Here is a 21232-nt window from a genome sequence, read left to right as displayed (position 1 = left end):
AACTGTGTTTTTTTCCAATTTATTTCCAAACCATATTCAGAGGCCACCTTCAATACTTCTTTAAGTCTTGAGATTCCTTCTTCTTCATTATTCGATAAAATTATCAAATCGTCGATAAATATTAAAACTATTCCTTGTCTTATGAAGTCGGAAAATATTATGTTTATGTAACGAGTGAAGTACTTCGGGCAAACAGATAGTCCAAATGGAGCCCGCAAGAATTCATACTGTCCTTCTGGATTACTCGTAACAAATGCAGTATATTTTACAGAGTCTTCCTCAATTGGTAGGTGGAAAAATCCATTTTTTAAATCTAATGTACTGAAAATGTTGACATTGCTCAATTTATCAATGTGGTCGTCAATAACAGGAAGTGGATATTCATCCTTTACCATCTTTTCATTAATCTTCCTGTAATCAACACATACTCTGGTGCCTCCATCTTTTTTCTTAACGAGAACCAAAGGACTTGCATACTCTGAAAAACTTGGACGAATTATGTTCTTTGATAACCACTCTTCAACTTGCTGTTTTACTATATTTTCTTCAGCTAAAGCTAACCTTCTTGGCCATTGTGTGACAGGAACATCATCTTTTAAAACTATTTTCAACTTTATGGGAGCATCTCTAATCTTCTTAGGTGTATAATTATGTATAATTTCCTGTACTGAAGGGCGTTCATCACTGAGACTGGAAAATAAACAAATATTATGTAAATAGGAACTATCATAACACTGAGGCCTTATTTCAACAGAACCCTTGTTAATGACTGTTATGGTATTGACCAAAAACGGTTGTCCTAAAATTATGTCATATGGTATAGCATGGTCAGGCACAATATGAAAACCAATGTGATAACTGTGGTGATCTATAACCACGTCAATCTCGAAAGTACCGATTGAAAACACTTTGCAAGTACCCAGACCAGTAAGTAACATTTTTTCAGGCTTATAAGTAGAACCTAGCTTCTTATACAATTCAAAAGTAACTAAATTTAAATCACTTCCCGTATCAATCAAGCAATGCACCATAATATTACCAATTTTCACGATTTTTACACTTTTATTTAGAATACGCTTTGCTTTGTTTATATTTAGTACCCGTCCACGTTGACACCTGTCACGAATGTCAATGTCACACTGATTACTGGATGACGGAAAATGAACATGGCCGAACGAACTAGACTTGGTGATTTGATCACTCACCCTCGCTGACGCTTCCGGTTCACCGTCGCTCTCTTCATTCACTAGGTCAGAATTGCCAACCTCTTGTGACGTCACGAACATGGATTTTCGAATGCTCCTTGCGCCGCCATTGTTTGATGATTTTTCAGTGGGATTTTCTGTCTTGCAATTCGTTGCTATATGCCCGTACTCGTTACACTTAAAGCATTTTACACCTTTCAAGCAGCTTGTTGATGTATGCCCCTTTTCGCCACACTTATAGCAGCGCAGGAATTGCTTAACTTGTCCGCCTTCCTTTGGTTTTTTATCACTCTCTTCTTTCTCAGTCTTCTCGCGTAACGGCTTCTTTAACGTCTTTCTCTTAAACGACTCGTACAGAGCCAGCTTTTCTTTGAGCACCGGGTATGAGGTTACTCCATAAAACAATAATTTGTTGGACTCGTAGTCTATTATACCGTCTATGATATATTGTATCGACACATAGTCTGGGAATTTCGCCCTTTTTCCTAATTCTTTCATAACAAGCATGTATTGATAATATGACTCGTTGCTCCGCTTCTTACGGGTGCTCATCATCTCGTGCATTTGCTTACTGTTAACCGCCTCAGAAAATTCTTTTAAGAGCGCTGTTTTCAGTTCCTCGTAATTTTTAAAAGCTTTTTCCGTCCTCAGCCACAATTCAGCCGTGCCGCCCAGGCACCGGCGAGCAATTATTAACTTTTGCTGCGGAGTCCACCCGAATATCTCTGCGTTATCCTCCAGGTCTTGTGTCCACCTCGCCGACGAATAAGTCATATCGTCGCCAGTGAACTTGGGTATGGAGTCCACCACGTTCATCAGATTACCGACCTTGTTGCTATCGTTTTTATCGTCGTCAGGCATCTTTTCGTTTGTTTGCACGTAGTCCGCGTCTTCTTGCTAACTTCGTTCGTTTTTTATTTTTGGTTACCGGCCGGTGAAACGTGCAAGCCACTAATCCAATTATTGTGATGTAAGTCTTCCGAATTATTTAGACCCAATATTATCCCGGACGAGAATTTTGTGGGAGGGTCTAAATAAAATAATATTTTATGTTAACTCTGCATTCTTTTATTATTAAATCACAAAGAAAAAAAATCTTACGCACTTCACAATGTCCTGTCTTATATCTTATCTGTCATTCTTTTTTTTTTTTTTTTTAGAGCGAGCTAGCTACATCCGCTCGTTCGGAAACCATCAACTTCCGAATTAGCCTTTCTTAGCGTTCAGAAATTAATTAACAAAAAAAAATCCTACATATATATATATATAATATATATATATATATATATATATATATATATATATATATATATATATATATATATATATATATATATATATATATATATATATATATATATATATATATATATGACCCATGACAATGACCCAAAGAAAAATATAGACTACCGCGGGTGCAGCTGCAGGCAAGAGCTATACACGTTATGATATACACGGAGAAAAGAATAACACGGAAGTAATATTGGATCAGGATAACTGATTTATTGATTCAGCCTCGCAAATACTCATTCATATCCCGACGATATTCCCTAAATTGGCAGCAGGGATATGCGAACGACGAACGTGTCTGTCAGTTTGACTGATTGCGTTTATGATTGACAGACCAATTACTGTTCGCGATTAACAACAAGATTAATCGATGTTTTCTTTTGTTTGCAGGTATGTTCGCGAAAAATGGAATGAGGGAGAAAATTCGAAAGTTATAATTAATATATATAATGTGATAATAATAGACTATATGTAAGTAACCCGATTTTATTTCATCGACTATGACATTCTCCATCTATATTTTAACTTTTACATCAGATAAATGTAATTATGTCGTTGGAAATGAAAAAGCAGAATTTATGTTATGTGTAGATAATTATCTCCACCAAAAGAAGTCTTATTAAATAGCAGTGTCTGGTTAGGTTAACTAAATTGACTTGTAAAACATTTCGTTATCCATTTTTGTATTAAAAACAAACTTACTGATAGTAATTACTGCTTGATGATTATGTTAATTACAGGAAAGTAATTGACTTGAGCCTATGCCTTACAATAAAAAAGAAATTTTATTATACAATTTGCATATACAATAAAATTGCCTAATTAAAAATTAATAATACGATGAATTTAAATTAATTAAAAAAACTATACATAAATGAGTTGAATGGCTACTTTCTAATTTGATAATTAATTTATACTAATAAAATAACACAAATATTAATTTAAATTCACGCCTATTGGTGTGTTTTCCATGTTTCGATAATTTAATCATGACCAAATTTCACTAAACCAAAGATACGTCACTTTTCCATAAGAGGCAAAAGGTCACATTTCAAATAAGGAAAATATCTTTATAATCGCTGTTAAAATATTAGATGTCTGTTTTGGCCGAATTATGTGTTCCGATCCTTTCGCAGTATATGGACGTGTGGAAACACCAATTTGTGAACATAAAATGAGAAATTTGGTTACAAATGACATTATGATTTCGTGGGAACCGCGTCGTTGGATAGGTTGGAATATATTTTTCAAGTACACAGTAATGTAACAACTGTTTTGCTCGTATTTTTTTGATAAAATTAGCTCTTTGCGCCGCACCCCTTTGTCTCTTTGTTTCTCCAATGGTTAGCTTAGAGAATTAATATTTTTAAAGATATTATTTCCAACGGGAAACTTCCCTCATTTGACATTGGGCGTTCAAGAAGAACCGAAAGTTTGCTTACCAGTATTATAAGAGTACTCGCGTGCTCGTAATATTTATATTTTTTGCGTTATTGTAGTGCTAATGGTGGAAGTGATTACATTCAATAAACCTATAAAATGTCCGAAGCTTGACAATAACAGTGAAATCAACGTCAATCAACCAATCAAGATGATCACGAGCTGCCAAGCTTCCACTTCGAAGCCATTCAATGTTTGTATTACAATTACACGATTATAACGACACTATTGACGAGTCAATATTTTCACGATCGTGACCAAATATTGTATTGATGGTTTTCATCATCCTCATTTTGGTCTCTTTCATCGTTTACGGTATTTATTATTTACCGTAACCTTTAACCTAAAAAGAGATACATTGTGTTGTGATTGTTGTTGTTGACCAATTCAGTCCAAAATTGGCGATTTTCCGTGACGTGACTGACGTCAACCCTCTTTGAGAATTCTATTTTTGCTCGTAGTAAATCCATCTGGAAAATATGAAGTGGTCCCAGTGGTCCTAAGTTAGTAGCTATACCAAAGCTAGAAGTGTACACAAAGATACTTCTTTCAGCCTTCATAAATATTCCTTCATAATCATTGAACGGTAATTTCAAAATTTATCGTAAGGTCACATACATAGAAGCATAAGCACAATATAAAGAACATATACATGCATTAGTCGCAAGGTCTTTTCATGAGCCTAATAAAAAGAGCAATCAATGTCGTGTAACAATGAGGTCGATATAACGCCAATAAAACCTTTACTGTACTTGACTTTAATTAATAATTTAGATTGGTTACATTGAAGTGTTGAGCCGATTGGTTCTCAAGCTGTTTGTTTTATGATTGTATTCCCCATCAGTAACGGACTGTGGTAATGGATAACCTGGGTTAAAACCCAGTTAACACCCATATCATGTATGACAGCTATGGTAGGTGATCTGTGTATTAACGAACCGTTCTATCCAAATGCTGGTTGCATCTAAAGCATCCCAGATCACTCGATTGCTTCCTTGGTCTGTGGCGTTTCCTCTTTCTGTACCTAGGTCTTCAATGCGTAGCTAAATCTACAAAACTTGAGCGTATTTTATAATGAATATTTCAGTTCAGAGTAATTATCGAATTTGCATTATTAGGCGAAAATTAAACTAACCATACAGTTGACGTGACCTACACTAACTTGAAGGCAAATGGTTCCATAAAACTCTTATTTACTTATTTTATTTGACCATTATCGGACCACGGACCTCAGAATGCACAGTTTCCGTCGAGGTTATAATGTAATAACAAAAGTTAAAATACAAATTAAATAGTATATAGATGCGCCACTTAAACTTTTTATTTTTATTCCTTTTCAATTGACTAATAACAACCTTTAGGGATTTTAAATTCACGCCCGTCTGCAATATCAAGGTCTTAGGTTCGATTCCCAGCGCGGGAAAACCTATGATCATAAATATTTGTCTGCAGCTCTGGGCGTGTTGCCTTTACTATGTTTTTATACATCTGACCCGCGATACAAGCTTAGTGTGGGCTGTTGAGTGTTGCTGTTGCCAGTTTGTTGTCAATTTAAAAAATAAATAAGGACAAGGTTTTTCAACCGGGTGGCATGTCTGCTTTGTCGTTACTATATGGTTGCGGCACAAACCTTCACATTAATTAGTGAATTCTTAAAATTAATAATATTTAACGTGCAATTAAGACATAAAAGCCGATACTGCAATACAATGCAGCCGAATGCATTGAAAATTGTGCACATTCCTTGACCTTTTATAATGACTGCGATTATGTTCGGCATTGTCTAAAATCGAGCTGCAAATTATTATGGTCTGGTTGAAAGCAATTTAGGTTGAATAAAAAAGTGCTTATTTGTTTTTTTTTGGTCTGTGCTTTTAAGGAAATCTTGAAAGTCGGTTAGGGTTCCCTAAACAACAACAATTAATTTATTGATCTTAACCCCTTCCGATTAAATTTGATAGGTACAATACTGTGTAGTACACCGTAGGAAAAAAATAAAATTCCGAAGAAAAGCCGTGATTTCATTGTCGCCATTTTCTCCCACACGTATTTAAAAAATTTAAATTCTATAATTATTATCATAGTTCTAAAAGAGATCTTTCAAATTTAGATTATACTTTTAATTCTAAAGATCATAAGATTTTCTCACATTTGTGAAATCCTGAGAGGAGTTGAAAAATTTCGAAGATCTTAGAACCAATTTCTGAGATACGGTAACCCTATATCTTTTTACCAAATGTTTACCATAGAGAAGCGCAGTGGCCTTATTCATAATATTATAATATATTATAATATATCTAAATAGTCCCAAAAGGAGCTCCAAAAGGTATGTATCTAAACATTTCGCTGTATATAATTCCCATAAAACTCAACATCTTAATGTTTTTAATCGTTCTTATTCCATATCGGTGTGTTGGTATTTTATTTATCTGTTAATTAATAACAATTAGATTAGCATATATTACCCGTTATCAGGTCATTCACCTCAATATTGCTGTACTATTTCGCAGAACAGCTTCCGTTACCTAGTGATGTAGGTGTTTGCTTTATAAAATGAGAGTCGTAGGTTCGAATTCCACGGGATGCATTGTCGTTCCCATATTGAAGGACATTGTAAGAAACTTAAAAAGTTTGAATTATATAAGTCGTAAAGTTCTGACACAAATTCAGCTAAACTGTTTGACAAGTAAAAAATCCAAATACAAAGGTCTAAATTCTCGTAAGTTTTATCCATGGTTCCAATCTGCAACGTCAGGAAGCAGTTTAGATTTTCGTTTTTTAAAGGGTTTTTACTGAGACAAAACACAGATAATGTATCTATAGATTTTGTAAGAACTTGTTAAAAAACTTGTTTTGTTGAGTTAGACTTATATTCTTTTAGCGTTAATTACAAGAGAAAGTCCCATAAAAAGCCGAATTACACCCAGTAGTCTCCATGAGCGAGCAATAAAATTAACCGAGCGTTAAGCAGCGTAGATCAAGTTAAATTGATTTTGGTTCTTTTTCATCTTTTAAACGTGGTTCCCGCCCTAGAATAATACTACTCAATAAACTCCTGTTAGTATCGTGCAAGGCGACTAAAAGATTGATAGAGATTAATTTCAAAATTTGGACGACGGACGGGTAAACTGACTTGAAGTGATGTTTGCAACCCACTTTAACGTTAATTTTAACCTGCGCAGAAAAATGCAAGTACGCCATTTTGTGTTCAGTGCAACTCACCCTAAGCAATTAATACGACAATATAGGTGATTAATCAAAGCTATCAAACCGACACAGTTATGTTATAAATGACTAACTTAACTTGCCTGAGTAAGTTCAGAGCTCCGAGAGTAAATAGAAGTCCTGTCGTGCGTTCCAGAGATAAAATTTAATTAGTTTTGACCATGATCTGTAACTGACGAGGCCACCGACACGCCTGTGACGAATAGGTCTGAGTTTATAAATCGAAGCAGTTTTGAAACTGTGCAGGTGGTGGTCAGTCAACTTTGACTTAACCTGCGCGTCTTAGAAAAAATGGCGTAGGTACTTTACGTTTAAGGTAAACCGTACCTTGAAAGTATGTTCTCTGAATCATTATATGACGGATTTGTTTAAAGAAAATAATTTATTAAGAAGTGTTTCTCGAGGGAAGTTCGAACGGGATAAGTAATACTAATGAATAAAGCTGCCTGATTTATAATACAAACAGACAGACAAGTCGAGTGCATCTTTCTCTTTAAAATAAACACTGCGCGCGTCCATCGCGATTGGTTTCGGGAAGCATCGTCATTGTAACTGTTATTTTTGATGATTTATTAGGGTGGGTTGCTCAACTTTGACCTGTGCGCAGGTGACGTTTAGACAAAACTGCGTACTTTGCGTATTTTTGCGCACGTCAAAGTTGAATGGTGCAACCCACTAAGTCTTTTCTGTAGTATTCCATAGATTAGATAAAATGTGTGGTACACAGGTATTAAACGCGCACGTACCTTTTATACTTCGAACATTTCTTCTATTAAACAACGCAACGGATTTTGATGCAGTTTGCGAAGTTAGGCCTGTGCGTTAGATTTCGATAATAATAACATCAGAATCCAGAATCTTCTCTCAAATATGATGGTTTAATTTTGTCTACAGACAGAAACCGTTGAAGAAAATATATTCTTTCGCGCTTTTGATGATCATAACAAGGAAACATATTGATGTATTCCAACGTTTATTGCCCCGCTATTAGGCAGGCACTCTAATGCCGTGTATCATGCTTAATTCAAATTTCGCTGGAGCCAGTTCTCCCACGGGCTCCAGGCATAAAATGTCGAAAGTTGAGAAGGATAACCAATAGGTTTACGCCTCAAAATTGGACCACTCCATATACTCCTGGCATAAAGTTAAGAGCTCTATAAAAAATATAAAAAAATAATAAATAAATACATAAACAAATTACAAACATTTAGCCTAAAAGTAAGTACTATGTTTTATAACATACACATATGTATATAAATATAGGTAAATCTCTAAAATATCATACCTAATTTTTATTTTGACCTGACCGGCGATCAAACCCAGGACCTCCAGTGTAGTAGTCAGGCAAATTGTTCATTAGGCTATAGAGATCGTAATAAAAAAGTAGGATAGGCATATTTTAATGCCTACTGGTTTGGGTGATGCAGAAAAAAAGATACTAACCCGTAAATGGTACAAAATACCTGCCCAGTAGTGGGACACTCAAACAGGCCACAAAAATGTGTGAACATTGTTTGTAACCAGGTAATCCGATGTTAATTCCGTTCAGGCATAATTCTGCGATGGCGGGTACAAATCGGGAGATTCGAGATCTCCCGGAGAATAAATTGTTGATGGAATAATGCATGAAGGCTAGAAAGGTTTTTTCGACACATGGATGAGTTAATTGTATTTATTTTCATTATTGCTAAAAGACTATTGGTATGGTGCTCCTACACAGCCACAAAATTTTAATACGTACGTAGTAAAGGTGAGTATCCCAGTCAACTTTGACGTTAAATTTAACCGGCCAAAATGGCGTTCTCTGCGGTTTTCTGCGCAGTAAAGTCCAACCCTGGGCGTCGCAGTGTCACTGCGTCGAATACAACCGGGAACACGCGAGCATGAAAGAGTGAGATGACAATTATCAGAATTACCAATTGAATAGCTCTATCAGTGTCTAGTAATTATATGGATTTAAAAAAATTGCTTATTACAATTTTACATAAACGCATCACTCCTCTTATAATATACGAGTATAGTCTTTCCCGAAAAGGTCAAGCTAAATTAGCGTAAGTACCGTAAATTTAGAATGGTTTGTTTCATCTTTCAGGGTTCCCTATAAGTTAATTACGAAGCTAAATAATGAATGTTAATCCACGATCAGCTTAAGTGCCAGTCTAGCGCAGCCTAGTGTTGGAAGAGTCTATACTCTGGTCCGTCTTGGTTGCGAGACTTTTAGTCTCATCGAGACTCATCGTTTTTACAAATCGCACCACTATAACCTGTTTGGTAGTATCAATAAATAAATAATATGTAAGTAGAAATGAAAAGTCCTCCTTGTTGGTCTAGTTGCGAAATGTGTATATAGAATATGCCAGCTGCTGCGTAAAAGTCAATCAAGGGAAAGGGTTAAAAACCGGAGATTCTTCTCATATGCAATGGGCTAGCAATCTGTCAATCCTGTCATTTTTTTAATATCGATATTCCACCAATAAGGCCACCATAAATCTAATCGTGGCCTTCGTGTTTCGCAACACTCGGCTCTGTCTACCCCGTAATAGATAAAGACCGTATCTATATGATGTCATATCATCATACATATATGTAAGTTAATAAAATACTTTACTTTCAGAGGTTATTTTGAGTCGTTACTCATACATTGAATCTTCATTTGAGACTTAAAAATCTATAGTCCTAAGGACTAGAATAGTCTCGGCTCTAGTCAAAATAATATAGGTATACGCTGGATGGAAATTAGATTATGTCTTGGTTCTTCCCGTTTTTTAATTAGCCAGTTGTACAGGCTGCACATGTCAAGTTACTCTATATGACAGACATACAGCGAATTTGCCATGAATATGGGTGCTTTGTTGTGCTGGTGACAGTACATGAAATGTAAATTAGCAACGCAACCTTATCTGTATTATACATGTCGCATGCTCCCGTTTCTCGTATTGAACGAAGTTTTTGCAAATTGAACTAAAACTTTAGGACAAAATGTACTTTCATAAAAGAAAGTATTAATTATTCGGAAAATAATATTTTTTCCGTATTGAGATGGGTTTACGCCTAGTATTTTCCCAAAGCTTTGCACCAAGCACCAACTTGAAAATACCGGGAGTAAACCCACATAAGCTAGGGCAGGGTAACGACTAGGTGGGCGAAATGGACGAAATATTATAATGTTAATCAAAAGTGGGTGATTCCATTCCCGCATATTTCTGACAATGGACTATCTGGGACTTTATTAATAAACTAACAATACATTATGCGGGTCCGTTCCCAAATCTCAACTGTGTCGCTCTTATCGTCTGCTATCTCGTTTCAGGATCATTTTACAACCTATGGTTTGTTCCACATTCAACCGGTGTTGTTTCATACAATTTCTTATTCATCTGAAACCAGTCTGATCCGATTGCATTATTTTAATATATTTTCTTTGAAAATTCATTAATTACTCTTCTGAACAAATGTTAAAAAAATAATATGGTATTTGTTCTGAAACTGGTTATTAGACGCTGAGAGCGTCTAAAATGCCCGCGACAATATTCATAATGTCGAAGCAATGTGATAAACGTGTCAGTACGACCTACCTACGTACATAATAATTTACTTCGCCCGATATTGCTTGTTTATGTATATTGAAAGCGAGAAGGCATTATTAATAATATATTATTTAATCACTTGGTCCGTATCATACCATCGGTTGAACAAAGAATACTGATAGTAGATAGATACTGGTCAAAATTATCTATAATGCGTCTTATTTCTGTATTGAATTGTTGAATCGTGTAACTAAGGGCTTTGTCTTTACCATTTCTGTTGTATTTGTTATTAAATTAGTTAAATTATAAACACATGTTTGTTGAACTTATCAAATTTTTATTTCATAATATAAATTAAAGTAAGTATATATTACGTATTATGTTCAATAAATAAGGTTTTCTTATGTTATTGCAAGAATAAATCTATCGCACCATACCTATCAACAACTCATTGGCAAATAAATGGCTTAAAAACAATAATAACACACGTTTTAACTAACGTTACAAATTTTATAGTGTGACGTTAGTTACAAAATGGCTTACATGCTAAATCTTACAAAATTAATAGGAATGAAGCCACTGATATGACTAATTCTTATTTTAATACTATATATTTAATAATTATTATACAGAAAAAAATTTGATTACCCAATTGAAAACCTATGTAAAGTATAATTGGAAAACTTTCAAATTATGATCGTGATGACGAGCGTACAATATGTAAACAATATAGTTTTGTTAATTAAACATTATTAGTAATTATTTTTTAATACATTGCGTCCACGAATTTACGTCACATTGCTGGACAAAGGTAATTGCCATATCTTAAATTGGAAATTTAAAAATATATTTTTTAAATTTCCAATTTAAAAATATATTTTTTAAATTTCCAATTTAAGATATGGGAAGATCTTAAATTGGAAATTTAAAACATATATTTTTAAAATAAATTGTTTTTAAAATTATATTCGATTTTTTTTAATGGCAGTTAAATGTATTAAAAATTATATTATACGTTCAGATGAGGGAGGGAAAAAGAGAAATCTATTACATAGGAGAATATTTTTTGAACTGTTGTTTTATTGTATTTTGCCTAAAACCATTCTTAAACTGGCGATCACATGTAATTACGTTTCATGTAAGCCTGTCTATGTATTTCTTAACAATGAGATAGCATTGTTAAGTTACAAGGCGATCCAATAAGGCTATTTGCAGCATATTCAATTATTGACGCAAAGTCAACGATGAACAGCTTATCTTAGGATTCTAAGTCAGGGGTCGAAAAAAATTATAGTCTCGATAAATATCGGACATTTCAAAAATATCTTTATAATTTCGAACCCTGCTTGAAATAATAGCCTTGTCATTATAATATTGTCACATCTATGCCCCATAACTTTATACACAGGTTAAATATAACATTTTATATACAAGTTCTTATACCAATATTATTATATCATAAATTTAGATCCACTTTCAGACATATCTCTGATATTTCATTTTTTTATTGCACAAATTACAATATAGTACAGAAAGTTTGTTAATGAAAATGTTACCAAAGATTACAATTTGTATGTGCATTAAATTTAAAAGAAAAATTATCTTAACATTCATTTTTAGCCTCTGTATTTACATCAGTTCCAAGTCTGAAAGGCCTCCATCATCTAGTCCTGTAGCAATCAAACAACTATTACAACACACGTACGTACCTATCACAAATTTTAATACTAAATTAAAATACATTTGGTACGATAAAAGAAACTTATCATTCACTTATCTAGTTCTAGGATACATTATAATCTCGGTGCAATATCTAACTGACCTACAGATATGATATCTTGGTTGCGAATATTCTGTTATAGATGACAGATTTCATTTCTTTTTTAATTTCTGCCCATGTAAGGCTAGTATCAATCTCGAGATTGAGACAGTTACTTTATTTTAATATATCCAAACCAGATTAACTATTACTACTAGATATGTAGCAAACAAATTGATCCCATCAAAGATTTGCATAACGCCCGTCATATAAAATGCATTAAATTGAGCAACTATTCCGTCGAAGGATCAAAACATCTTAACACTTCGAACTGAATATATTGAAGAATTTTGTCTTGATGTTCAATAGTGTCGTGATGGATCTCTTCACCTTCTTCTTCGGTACCCTGTCTGGCTGCAAATACGGTTCTGAGACAGACCTCTGCATCGGTATGTGCTCATTTTCCGATGATTCTTGATCTTTAGGCAGCTGGTACTTATATTCTTTAACAACCTTTTCTTCGTTAGGGTCATACCTGTATAATACAGAGTACGTGCGTTTAACTTTCTTGGGCACACGAGGGGCGCAAGCAGTCCTTTCACTTTTGCACCGCTTAACCTTGTTCCTGCCGTAGTAATCCTGATAGCTGTCAGCATCGACATACACGACTCGCTTCCCCAAGGCCTGTTCCCTCTCCTTCTTCAAATGCTTCCACGAAGCAATGACGGACTCCCGCCGAAAAGTTTTGTTAGGATTGTGACGGCTGATGCAGTAAGACTGGTCATCCTGAATGTTAGACGTGTCCTTCAAGGGCGAGCCTCTCGGACTCGGGCTGTAGTCAATGTCGTAGTCATCCCTCGACACCTGAAACGAGACGAAAACGTCATCAGTAACAATAAACTTGTGTAAACATCGGTGTTCCGAATGGCCAATAAACCACTAGAGATCTTGAGGATTATTTAAAGTGGCAATCACATAAATATCGTACGTGACTTTACGGTCGGCTAGGGCTCGATGGCCGTCCTTTTCCATCGCCGGCTGTTCGGTTATTTATCTCTGTCTAGTTCGTCATCAGAGCCCTTCGTCGGTGCCCACATGTCTACTACCACCTGTCGTTCCCACCGTGTGTAAAGCCCATCTGAATATCATTGGCTTAAGAACTAAACTTTACTAACGGCCATGAACTGTCAGGAAGTTTATTTAGCGTTATTTATGTCTCAATCAAGGTCCAAGTTTAACAGATGCATTGAAGAATCCTGATTTATGTCCGGCGAAGTGTTTGTGTTTCTAGAGCTAGAAGGTTCTTTAGCAAATGTTTCAATGCTTATTGTTACAGTCGTAATTCGGTAAAAGAGGTCTAGGGCATTATCGAGGTGACGTCAAATTAGATTTTATTACGCGAATAATGACATTGCTAACCGCAGAGTTAACATGATAGAGAACTGAAAAGCGAACCACAAAAAAAATATTCAGAAAATCGCACCAAGGGAATGTCGTTAATATGTTTGTTTATTGGCATCTTTTTAAAATTTGTTTATAAATCTTTTGATGTACAAAAAGCTTTCGTGTTTAACGATTCTTGCACAATCTCGGAGCACTATTTCGTTACGTTGCGTTTAATTTTAAGTCCTTTGATATTGTGCAATATTTTTATGGGTTTTCTTGAAATTCCTCTTACCGGCCAATGGTCATATAATAGGTCACGCAGAAATAGGTGGTCTATTATTAGATTTCATTAGAACATGATGTGTTATATTGGCGCGAGAATATTATGGATCTGTTTCTTACTCTGAAATTATACTAGCTTCAGTTTATTTCATGTTGACTGCATGTCATTTTGTATGATATTGAATTATTATTAATTTTTTCACAGCTTTTAATTTTAGTCATTTTATCTCTCAATAGCTATTGTCATAATTGCTCATTAATTTGAATGTGTTCTCGTTGTATTTTAAAAATGTTCTATTCTCTTTTGTAGGTCGATCTATCCGTTACATCCGAAACTGTTACACCTTGAAGCAACAGAATCCCGTCTTGTTTCTGACACGACAAATCTGCTCGGCTGTGTTTTGACAGCCCGGGTGTTGTGTAACATTATTTTTAATGTGTTAACGTAAAAAATAACAGTGCACCAAGAATTGGGGTCGCATTAAATGGGTCACTTTGAAATAGTTGTTCTATTGTCGGCGTTAGTTAACACGGTCTAATTAAAATAGCGAATTAAGTCATCCGTGTGTATTTTGCAGGGTTTTCTTTTTAATTTCACTAACCTTGACTTTTTTTTTTCAGGTAACGCCTCATTTGATTTGTCTGGCATTCGGTGAGTTTTGCGTTTGCTCGACACGTTATCATGTGGTGTCAGAGAATGACGGATGATGTCGTCAAGGTCTCATTTTTCTTTGCGCAGATGACACGAGGCTGTCAATACACACTTTTTTTCATTATGATTTAGCTGTGCGTTGTCTCAGTTTAACTGGTTTTGTAGAGCGCGATTATCATATTGTTTTAAATTAAGTCCTCCGTCATTAGACTAGAAATATTTTACAAACTTAATAAGATGCTTTAACATCTAGGTATAAATCAAATAACCTCATGTATAATAAAATACTAGTAAATACAATACTCCAGCTTGTCCGCACTATTCCGCGGTCGTTTCTACATCGTGTCCCATTTCACGACCGTGTTGTAATATTACGTTAAAATGCGTATAGTATTTCTGTCCTGACGTGCATAGTCGGTTTATTTGTGGGTCGTTATTATGGGACTGAAGGTGATAACTGTAGTTAAATTTGTCCCGCGCTATTTTGGACAATACTTGAAAATTTTCAATGCAACTTCTAATATTATCTAGGCAGTTGCATTGGGTTTATTACCTGTTAATAGATTTAGAGTTAGATAATGTGTGCGCGTGGATTTGCGCATTATGAGTAATAAATTATTTCCAAACCAGCTCCATTTAGGTTAATGGTATTATTACGGTGGAAATTTAAACAGTTTTAGGAGATTTTGAGCGATAAACTGATACTATAAGTTAATTGTTTATTTGTAAGAAAAACTATTTAAATGTATTTTTGGTTTTGCAAGAAAGTAATATATGAGCGTTACCAAAATATGGCCTTTAATTTTTAATATCACGAAATTCTCGTTGGCTGAAATTTTAGTGCTAATATGACATGAGTTAACCCCAGTGTGTTTCAAGCATTTTAGCTAGTTGAAGCGTATAATTCATAACCCTATATCATACACGGCAGAAAGCATGTTAATTATTCATATAGATTTAAGCACGAAAAACACAAATTTGGAACTTGTTGAGGACAACATAAGGTTGGATTTACCTTGCGATTTAAAAATTTTTAGAGTCTGTATGTAGAACTTGTACAAAAAATAGTATTCGTGCGATACATTTTTTAAAGCCACTTCGGTTTTTTTGCAATTTGTACTCTCTCAATTTCATTGGTTCTATGGTCGAGTGATTTTTGGTTTTGTGAACAACGAAGTTTTTGTTTTTAACTTGTAAATGGTTAGATGGATGGATGAAAGTTTACGCTATTGAAAATTTTTTAAGTGTTCGAAAACTTTATTATTAATCTTCTTGTTTTCTATTTTAGTTTATTAAAAATCAATGATATATATATTCTTTGACGTTTAATGTCAAAGCGCATACAATGATATACAAATATAACTTGCTTATTTATAGCTACGAAACCTAGTAGTCGGCTATTCTATAAATAAGCACATTAAAAATACATCGATCGTTTATAACTAATAATATTCCTGCGAGGCATTTTATCGTATCAGTCAACAATATTTAATGAAAATATATTATTTTTACTTATTAAAACAAATATGTATATGACTGTATCAAATGGCATAAAATGCAATTCGATTTGTATATTAACTCCTTCTCACTAAACAACTGAGATTTTGAGGCAATTTCTCATTATAAGGCAAAATTTATGTCGATATAATTTTTTTTCCTGATCTTCATCAGCTATAAATACTTGCTACGTGTCCTATGACGACGCCGCCCTCCCTGACTAACTGTCTTCGCCCACTTACTCACTTTTTACCCACATCTCGTTTCGAAGTGAGTAATCGATTTCTTATAGACATTGCACCACTTCAGTGTCATGGCCCGTTGAGGAGGGCCTTCGCAGGTCAATGTAACTTAACTTTGACTTCGTCATCCTCAAGTTTAAGTTCTTGTTTGAGTTACAAAGTGGGTTCGGGTTTGTTTTTGTATAATATAAAATAAATACAGTCATATTCTTCACCACACAAGTGGTTCTAGATTTTGATTTCGTAGTTAGTCGTTATATCTTGATTTTTTTTTTACAAATTGGATGATTTTCATTTAGTTATTTTTTATGTTCTTGTTCTGTGTCCCATCATTTATATTAAAAAAGATATTTCATAATAGTATTTATATCTTTACCTTCAGTTTAAAAAAAAAAGTCAGTTGTTCTGGATGTTTGATCTCGAAATCTGAGATAAACAGTGAAGATTTACGACAAAACGCGACGATACAAACATTTTTATTAACACAAACCGTTACGAAATTGAACAAATTGATACACATTTTTTTAATCATTTCATAATTCGAAGCGATGGTTTCACGGCTCCCGATCTATCACATTCCTTCGTGTGTTTCATTTTAAAACGTCATTTGTCTCTATCTGATCTCTGGTCGGCTTTCGAAATCAGAAACCGGAATAACTACGGCCAATGACAACTATTAGTTTGTTAGTTACAACACGAAAACTAGAACTGTGTGTGTTAGTGTCAAGTTTAGTCATTGTTTTGTCCATTTTGAGTTATTTATCTACATTAATCTACATTTCTACACTTATATTATAAATTATAAAGATGATTTTCGTTTCGTTTCATTCATTTCATTTCGTTTGTTTAATTCATATTGCGTATTATACTCAGCTATAATATTGAAGAATTGGTTTATTCAATAAGCAATTCATAATTTGCCGCAGCTTCATTATCTTTTTTTAAGGCCTATGTTGTTACCTAGAATATTAAAGATGCAACTAAACGTTAAAATTATAATGTACAATCTTATGCAAACGTTTAACTATGGGAAAATGTAAAAATATGGCAGCAGAATCATCAGAAACATTTGCATTTTAATAACACATTATGTCAATACAGTAACTGTGGCAAGAGACAGTCATTGTATCGATATTGCATTCTCAATAATAAAAATCACCTGGCAGAGAAACTGGTGAAAGTGTAAAAATTTGCGCAGGATTTGAACCGGTCGCTTGCAAAATGTCGGCTGGCTCGCCCGATCCCATCGACAGTTTGACAGCTGTTATGACAGCTCATTGTTTGACAATCAAACACTTTCTAACGGGCCATTTTTTGCTTTATTGTGTACGGTAATGACGGTCCTCGCCTTTGACTCAAATGTCGTTTTTTCCTTTCCAATTTGATTTGATGTTTTATATAATCTTTACAATGATTAGGATTCATTAGAACAACAACTCACGGTTCATAATGATTTAATGTAATTTTGTACCTGCAATTTTTCAATTAATATAATTACAAATCTTTGATTGATTGATTTTATGCAATAATTTACACGCCATTTTAAAGAATATATAATTGCCATTTTAAAGAGTCTTTTCTGTTAAAGGCATCACAATTAAACAGTTTGAATCATTATTTCAATTGATTACTTAACATCGAATTTTGTCAAGGCTGCAACCAAGATCTAGAATAACCTTTAAGCTCTATTAATTGAGAAACCATTTTAGATAATGATCATGTCTGGTACCGATTATAATCGGGCGATATCGATAACTGGTAGATTAATCTATTGCTCAAAAGGTCTCCGACAAAAGAGGCAATGTCAAGAACTTTGACACACAAAAGAACGTAATTCCATATTCAAACATCGGCACGCACGCGCGCAGTTCAACGACAACAACTATAGAGAAGTCAGTTGCCTTTTAAGCATATTACTGGCCATGCACTTTGCGTAACTTGCCGAGCAGCCATAGCCACAGATTCCGTAATCCAAATACGTGGGATTGACTTGTTTATGGTCACACATTTCTCACGTCTAAGCGTCACTAATTTTCAACGGTTCTTATATGGTGCCATTGTCTTTTGATTAATATAAAGAATTTTAATGATAATTAACCTTGCTTTGTTTTACTGGCGGTCACTGAGTTTATGAATTTAGAATAATTTATTTTTAATTGTCTTAATGTTAACGTACCAGAAACAATGCCATTTTAGGTTATACTGTCTCTAGTGAAATATTTCATTCGTGAACTATTTAGATAAATAGATAATATCGGACTTACCACGCTTTCCCAACTACCACCAAGGATGGACCTGTCCAACATGTCTGAGCACTAGTTTCACACACAAAACACGAGTCACAGTCAATATCTTTTTAACAATTTGATGCGAGTCCAGATTACGAAATGCGTTGAGTAAGCTGTGTTGTTGTACACGCGTACGCAGTCACGTTGTCGGCTCGGGAAGACAGGGATTTGGCAAGCTCTCACTTCGGGATCGCCTGTACGACTGAAGGAGATCGCTTCAGGTTGTTATATTTATAGGACGCGAAAGAGGGCGGGTTACAGGAAGCCGCTTCCTCACCTCTTCCACTTAATACGTTGACTGCTCCTTATTTCGGGGTATGCCTTCGGGGAAGGCTAAAAGCAGGGTGCACACTACTTACTCCGTTCTATGTCAGGATGAGCCGCGATTCTTAGAAAATGTAACGAAAGATAGGACATTCGACTCTCAGTTAATGGTTTTGTTTTTCTGAATAATATGTTTTAATTAGATAAATAATAAAATGATGTAGAGGGATTTCAGCGGGGGTGGCATCATATTGCACCCGATAGATCTCTATGGAAGCAGAAAGGGGAGGACATTGCCCAGCAGTGGGACACTTAAATAGGCTATAAAAAATGTTTTAATTACGCTACCTAAGATTTGCAAATTTTACATTAAGGCTAAAAAATACTATCTGCCTACACCGACTCCCGAGATTTTTGTATATTAGTGTTTTTCGTGTTTTTAAAAGATACGGCTCGATTCTGCGCGATCGACGAGTTAAAACAAAACTTTAGCCCCTATACTATTTCTACACTTCAGTGCGCAATGCAGTTATATATATAAATATAAATAATGTGAATATCTCGTCTAAATCTCTGCATTTACATAGATATTGACATAACACACGATGGCCATGGATGGTCTTCTCTGCCTTTTACCTCAAATAACTCTTCCCTGTTCCATCTACTTCTTTTCGAGTCACAGGAACCTTATTAAGTTTCCTTCTGCAATATTTTTAAATAAATCATCTTGTTGTACTACTTTTTCTTTTTTTTTCAATAGCTTCAGAAATATAAATTTAAATAAAGACATGTTTAGTCAACCCTTTTAGTAAGTCGTTATGATATATCTGTCATGTGAGCTTTCATCTCACAGTAGCTGGTTAAAACCGGTTTGGGAGAGATGAGGTTTTTATGTTTGGTTTTTGTGTTTTTTACGATCAACTATATGGTTAAATGCGTTTTAAAATATTACTTTTCGGTTTATTTATTAATTTCAAAAATAATGTTCACAAAATATGACACAGGATAATTATCCTGTGTCATATTTTGTGAACATTATTATCTTGTGTTATAATTTTCATTAAAATTATTACTATGGTAATCCATATGCCTGTCTGTAGGTTCCGCTTTCGCAGAGACATTCACGTGGGCGAAACCGCGGGCAAAAGCTCGTTTTATATAAACTTATGAAGCGTAGTCGTATATTTTTACATATATATTCTAAAAGCAAACTCAAAATTGTATTGCGCAGCTGCGCTCAAAGCTCCTCTGACCTGCTTTTACGAATACTATGGTGCAGTTAAGTGCCGGAATGCACTTCTGACATTGACGTCAGAACGCAAATTAAGGACCTATCTTTCAGTCATAAGATGTTGTATAAAATTAAGTTTGAATTATTATTTATCCAGAATTAAGTAGTTAACATTTTATGAATATATTAGCAACAACCATCAATTCAATCTAATGCTCCCTTCTTACGTAAAAGAAGGACAAACAAACACTCTTTCACATTGATCTTAAAAATAAATTAATAGTGCCACGTTGCATAATTAATTACACAAAATAACAAATATTTAAATTAATCATATCAACTTAATTAATCTTAAATTTAATATCAAAGATAATTCGAAAATAAATAAATTATGAATGCCCCGCTATATTAATTACATATCCTTGAGGTATAAAAACCGCGTTTAATTGCATTGCAAATGACATTTTAGAGAAGTGCATTTGCGAAATTGAACTTTTCACATTTACGCCATACCCTTAGCTGCACTTAAGTGCAACTCGGGTGCAATGGTAAGTACGTACCGCACTCCTTGTATTGACGTCAAACACGCGAAATTTTACCGCGCGATGTTACAATGCCATAGTAAATAGTAAACTATCAGAAGGTAAATTTCGTTTTACAGTCGTAAAACGAAATTTACAACTTTTGAAATATTTTGTAGTTATTATTTACATTTTCAGATTTTCTATGTACAGATTTTTCAGAAATAAGCAGTAATTTGTGTCATGCCTCCTTTTTTGCGTCATGGTCCTGTGCCAGTCTGTTTGTGATAATAATAGTTTTATTATCACAAACAGACTGGCACACAGATACATTTAGCGTGCCATTAAAATTTTCGAAGTCTACATAATTATAACGTCTTAAAAAAACGGCACTATATCATAGAAAATTAAAAAAGAAAGTTG

At 34.4% G+C, this 21232-nt stretch overlaps 3 protein-coding genes across 5 annotated transcripts in view; 1 reads left to right on the top strand and 2 right to left on the bottom strand.

Moving 5' to 3' along the window:
- LOC128680072 (dual specificity tyrosine-phosphorylation-regulated kinase 2) overlaps positions 1-21232 on the top strand; it is a 141864-nt gene that overhangs the window by 82223 nt on the left and 38409 nt on the right. The gene's annotated exons all lie outside the window — the stretch shown is intronic.
- Positions 551-2446, bottom strand: LOC128680073 (uncharacterized). 2 transcript variants are annotated; one of them, XM_053762820.2, is made up of 2 exons: positions 1040-2446; positions 551-690 (listed from the first exon to the last, which is right to left on the bottom strand). In XM_053762820.2, the coding sequence occupies exons 1-2, from the start codon at positions 2064-2066 to the stop codon at positions 614-616; spliced, it is 1104 nt and encodes a 367-aa protein (XP_053618795.1). In that variant the 5' UTR covers positions 2067-2446; the 3' UTR covers positions 551-613. The 2 variants fall into 2 exon arrangements, with proteins under 2 accessions (XP_053618795.1, XP_053618796.1); XM_053762821.2 differs by having other exon boundaries at positions 568-690; positions 1206-2446.
- On the bottom strand, positions 11733-18984 carry LOC128680075 (uncharacterized). Its single transcript, XM_053762823.1, has 2 exons — positions 18770-18984; positions 11733-13310 (listed from the first exon to the last, which is right to left on the bottom strand). Exons 1-2 carry the CDS (start codon positions 18809-18811, stop codon positions 12765-12767), a joined length of 588 nt encoding a protein of 195 aa, XP_053618798.1. The 5' UTR covers positions 18812-18984; the 3' UTR covers positions 11733-12764.

This window comes from Plodia interpunctella, chromosome 23, assembly GCF_027563975.2.
Source record: "Plodia interpunctella isolate USDA-ARS_2022_Savannah chromosome 23, ilPloInte3.2, whole genome shotgun sequence".
Taxonomy (NCBI): domain Eukaryota; kingdom Metazoa; phylum Arthropoda; class Insecta; order Lepidoptera; family Pyralidae; genus Plodia; species Plodia interpunctella.
Note: the sequence above shows the minus strand (reverse complement) of the source record. Positions and strands in the feature narration are given on the sequence as shown.